This window comes from Teleopsis dalmanni, chromosome 1 (assembly GCF_002237135.1).
Source record: "Teleopsis dalmanni isolate 2A chromosome 1, ASM223713v2, whole genome shotgun sequence".
Lineage (NCBI taxonomy): Eukaryota > Metazoa > Arthropoda > Insecta > Diptera > Diopsidae > Teleopsis > Teleopsis dalmanni.
In genome coordinates, this window is record NC_051846.1 from 182,970,061 (window position 1) to 182,975,473 (window position 5,413).

The 5,413-nt window shown below is 29.0% G+C and overlaps 1 protein-coding gene across 1 annotated transcript in view; it reads left to right on the forward strand.

Annotated features, from left to right (window-relative positions):
* The first annotated feature begins 4,199 nt into the window (after positions 1 to 4,199).
* Positions 4,200 to 5,413, forward strand: part of LOC119666862 (rho GTPase-activating protein 15-like) — a 5,942-nt gene continuing 4,728 nt past the window's right edge. The window contains exons 1-2 of the mRNA XM_038076141.1: positions 4,200 to 4,217; positions 4,469 to 4,643. Of these exons, the coding sequence (XP_037932069.1) occupies positions 4,200 to 4,217; positions 4,469 to 4,643 (193 nt within the window). The remainder of the gene's footprint in view (positions 4,218 to 4,468; positions 4,644 to 5,413) is intronic.

Consider the following 5,413-nt stretch of genomic DNA (forward strand, 5'->3'; position numbering starts at 1 on the left):
TTATGCATACTGTCAGTGCTGGACTTATCTGAAATATGCATTTTAAATAGTCAAAGTTAAAATGCAATAAATTGCATTACAAATATTTTTAAATACAAATACTATAAAATCTCAAAATTCACATCTCAAAATCGCTATTGAATCCTTTTTGATTTAAATTAATCTAATTTAATTTAATATAATTTAATTTATTAATTAATTATACTAAAGCTTTTTGAGCCAGTGCACTTGAGCACTTTTACTCTTTCTTAACTCGAGATATTTTTAAAACCCCTCTTCACGTCTTGACTGGTTGATTGTTTATCACTTCATCAGACTAAGCAATAATTGATCTCAGATCTGCAAATCTCCCCGAGGAACCTGTAACCATTCTGAGATTTGATAACGCGGTGTTGGTAAGTCTGTCAGTTTTCGGAAATAATTTCAGGGCTCTACTCTTTATGTATTTTTTGATGGTATCAATCTTGAGGTCTCTGAGGATGGCATTCGTCCTAATGTACCATGGTGCTTTAAAAAGTCTTCGCAGAGCCTGACTTTGTGGAATTTCTAGCTGGTGAATAGTAGTGTTTGAAGCTTTGCTAAACGCTACACAACCATATAGAAGTAACGGACGATTATTTGGTTATATATCAGTTTCCTGTTCTTAGCATTGAGATTTTCATTTCTGAATAGCGGTTGGAGGTGATGGAGAATTTTGACGCTTCTTTTCAGTTGAACATGTTTAAGTCATGTGAATCGTTTGTCCAACGTGTTGCCGAGATATTTAACGCTATCCTCCTAGTTTATCACCATATCACCCACTTTCACTCTTGACGGATTCTGTCTCCACTTACGTGTTATAAACAGAGCCTTAGTTTTTTAATTATTGATTTTTATTTTCCATTTTTGGAAATACTCCAGATACTATTATTATGTTGAGACTAGTTGAGTCAGTGCACCTGAGCACTTTTACTCTCTATTAACTGCGAGGTTTCTTCAAAACCCCTCTTTGCACCTTGACTAGATACTAATTTAATTTAATATAATTTAATTTATTAATTTAAATTTTTGCTTTTTCTGTTTAATTATTATATTATAATTTAATTTAATTTAATTTAATTTTAAATAAATTTATTAATACAGTGGTATGGTATTCGACCATACCATTGCTCCGGTTACCACCAAATATCTATCTATCATTAGTGGTTTTAGAAAACATCTATTAGTGCATCTTCCATTTAAAGCAGTATATTATAGAGTTTATTATATTAAAGTTCATAGTATCATAGTGATATAATAGTCTGTGTCATGTTATAGTTTCTGTGAAAGATTTAATTTTAAAATGATTTAATTTGAATATAGAATCGATTAAGATATTTTTTGGTCTGCTTACAAACTTGTCTTTTTCCCTTTAGCTGCTTTTAGTATCGTCAACAAAATGAAAAACCCTTTACCAAATAAACTTTTATAAACTATTATATATTAACATTTTTAATAATATCCCCGTTTTAATGGAAATATTAAGATAAATAAAATTATTTTGACAAATGATGATTTGCTTGCTTATAGTAAATTAATGCATTTTTAATAATATTTAGCAGAAGGCGAACCAAAGTGGCCTTAATGGTGATAAATGACTTGACTTCGCTGGACTCAAGTCTCGTTTGGCAATAAATAAACGTTAATTAATAAATTAAAAACAACAAAACTAAACAAAAATGTTTAAATTAAATGAAATTAAATTAAAATATAAACAATTTTATTGTGTATCTTATAAGCATAAATTTTATGGTTGAGGGCAAAAAAGTTTATTCAACTTTTATGTATTATTTTTTATTTTTGTTTTTGTTTACTACAAGTCGAGCCAAAAAGATACATTCATACATTAGATACATTAATGTTGAATTGAACAATTATTTTATTTATTTTATTTTTTTTTTCAACACAATAAGCTGTGAGTATCTGCAGTATAAGTTTTTTATGATATAATTTTTTTGTTTATATTCATATAATAATATGCATTCAAGAAGCACTAAAAAATGTACTTAGAAAACTTTAATGTTTTATTTATTTTTGTTAATTTCTTGAACGCTGCAATTTTAAATAATAAAATTTCGAAAACAAGGTTAAATCGATTAAATTTCGCAGAAATAAAATTTATCTAACAAAAACAAAAATTTACAAAAAAATTTATTGAAATAAGTAAACATTTCGCTTCAGTTTGTTTTTGCACTGAGAGTCGGAATGTATTTGTTGTTGTACTCATACAAATGTATCTGTTAGATTAAATTTTGAACGTTTTCTTTCGTGTGGCAAATGAAATATTCGTTAAAAAATTGAAATAATCCAAAATAAATTTATTTTGAAATTTTAGATTGACAGTTGCAATGAGTTTTGCGCTTTTTTCACTTTATCTACTCGTATTTAGTTTTTTTGCTAATTTGTTAATTGCTTTTTAAATGTATTTCATTTTACGAAGTTAGTATTTCTAGTATATTCGTATCTTATTTTAAAATTTTTTGTTTTTGGCAATCGTTTTACTTTGACATTTAGAGAAACATAAATTTAAAAGTGAAAAAGTTGTGTTTTTAATTACCAACCTTAAAAATATTATCAGCTCTTTCAGTAATTAAATTTTGTTTTAATTTTGATTTTTAAATTAAAAATGATTAATTTTAATATTTCATTAAAAATTGCATTTAAAATTATTGAACCGATAATAATTTTCATTTCATTATTTTAACGTATAAAACTACGTAAATGTTTAAAACTACGTCAATATTTTTTATAGCACAAATATATATTAAAATCTCAGTACCTATTCGAAATGGTGTAGTTACCAGGTGTTTTTCGAACTGGTCAACTCACCATTGACTGGATATATACAAATTGTGATAAATACCCAAAACAGCACTTGAATATAATATAAAATGTTTCTTACACATTTTGCAATTCCCGGGGTTGTAGTGTTAGAAAGCAATAAAATGTATATACCTATTAAATCAGTATATTGTAAGAGAAATACGTACTTTCTGTAACTTGTCAATAACAGATGGAAAGCACTTAAGTCATGTAAAACCTCCAGGTTAACATGGCACACCTATAATAAAAATAGCTCTTCGGAACTCATCAAAAGAGACCGAGTGAACACTGCAAGGCTTACAGCAGTTCTTACTGGTCATTGGTAATGTGAAATTAATTTGGAACTCACGCAGAGAAACTGCGCATTCCCCATAATCCTCCTCACTGCAGAAGTTGTGGAAACTCGCAGGAGAAAGAAATCATAATACATTTTCTCTATGAATGCCCGGCTTTTGCGTCCAGAAGATATAGGTTCTTAGGAAGATACTTCTTTGATAATTTATCAGACTGTTCATCGGTGAAGACGAAAGACCTATTAAATTACATAAATTTGGCGGAATGGATTTACTCTCTGCTCTTCTATACTAGGGTTCTTGCGAGGAATGTGGTAGCAAAATGGCGAAAAATCGTTAATTGATGTACCTGGAAGTTATCTAATGACCTGCCACTTCAACCAACCAAGTGTATATAATTCTTAATATAAGTATTATGAAGCTAAAGTGAATAAGTATAAAGTTAATGCTTTTAGCTTCTATAAGAAACATCGTGCCGTAGCCAATAATGTCCATTGAATTATATTGGATGCTTGCAGATATAGCTTAACTTCATTTCAATTCTTTTCATAGAGGGAAGAACTTCCATTTTTGATATAACTCTTCTATATATTGGAAGTGTTTTTTAGCTGAATGGGAACTTAAAACGATAATGCAAGACAGAAATATTATTGAAAGGATTTTTTTTCTTATTATACTCTGGAAGATAATTTCATGGGATTTATTTTTTGAATATGAGATCCGGCATATGTTCGCCGAGGTTACGAGTTCGATCAGACCAATTTTTGATTCGTTTTTGCAATAAATGTGGTCGTATGGCATTGGTTTCCTGAACATTGGCTTCCAATGCTTAACTGAAACAAAACAAAAACAAAAATTTTGGAAACAAAAATTCAGTCAGCGTGGTGCACGCCATTCACCGTAACGGCAGCTTCTAGCTCCCGTCCTCATATCGAAAGAAATAAGGACCGAAATTATCGCCAACATGTAAAACGCACCGGACAGTCAATTTTAATGGGTGTAATGGTGTTTGTTAACGGCTTGAGGATTATCTTCGCTTCTTATACGTCGGTTTTGCTTATTGACATGGCTATTATATTGACCGTAGAATGGACGAAGTACTCTATGAACTATTTTATAGTATAAGTATTATATTACTTATACTATTTTTATAGTATTACTATTTTTTATTATTTATTATAGTAATAATATAAAGTTATATTTTGTGTTACATATAAGTATAGATATATTATTAAACTACTGAATAATATATAATTTTAAATTTATATAAAGATTACTTATTTATAAAATTTATTTTTTGCTTATATTAAATATTATTCTTTATATGTTTTTAGATTGTTTCCGAAAGTGAAATTTTACGTGCCCAAGAGATTAAAGATGACCTCGACACCCGCCAAACACAACAACTGAGTATTTTACAACGATTCAAAAGTGCTTCCATTGGAAACTTAGTGGACTTGCCAAATGAAGATGATAAGAAATCCATTGCGGAGCGTATGCGCAATAAATGTGAGTATAAATGATATATACGAAAAGAAATTAAATAATATTTAGATATAAGAAATAAAACAGCTAGAGGGATGCAAGAGTAAGAAAGAATTGAAAATTGAATTTAAAAAAATAAAGGATAAATAGAGGAATAAGTGAGAAACAAATAGAAGATATGTAGACGAGGCTTTATAAAAAAGAAAAAGAAAAGGAAGTAGGAGATTTAAGATAGAAAAGTGAAAAAGAAAACAATGAATAAAGAATAAGTAAATATTTAATGTTGAAACGAAAAGGGAAAAAGAAAAGATAAGCTGATGTATATAAATAAGATATAAAAAGCTAAAAATAAAACCAACTTTATATATCTGATGGAAAATATACCAGTACACCAATATCATTGAAAATATATCAAGTACTACTGATATGAATACTGATTATATCGTTTGATTGTTTGTGAAGACTGGTTGTTGGAGTTTGACAGCACAAAACTGGCTTGCTCCCTATTTGACATCCCTTAAGTAACAGAAGTTACAGAGCGAGAGACCCAAATTTCTTTTGTTAGATCAGTAATAAGTAACTATGTCTACCTTTCAGTTGTAAGGACCTTGACATCTTAATATTCTTCTGTTTTTCTTCTTCTGTTTTGAAGATACTGTGTCGGTAAAGAGTCCATCATTATTTCTTTGATAATTTATCAGACTGTTCATCGGTGAAGACGAAAGACCTATTAAATTAACTAAACTCGACAGAATGGATTTACTCTCTACTCTTCTATACTAGGGTTCTTGCGA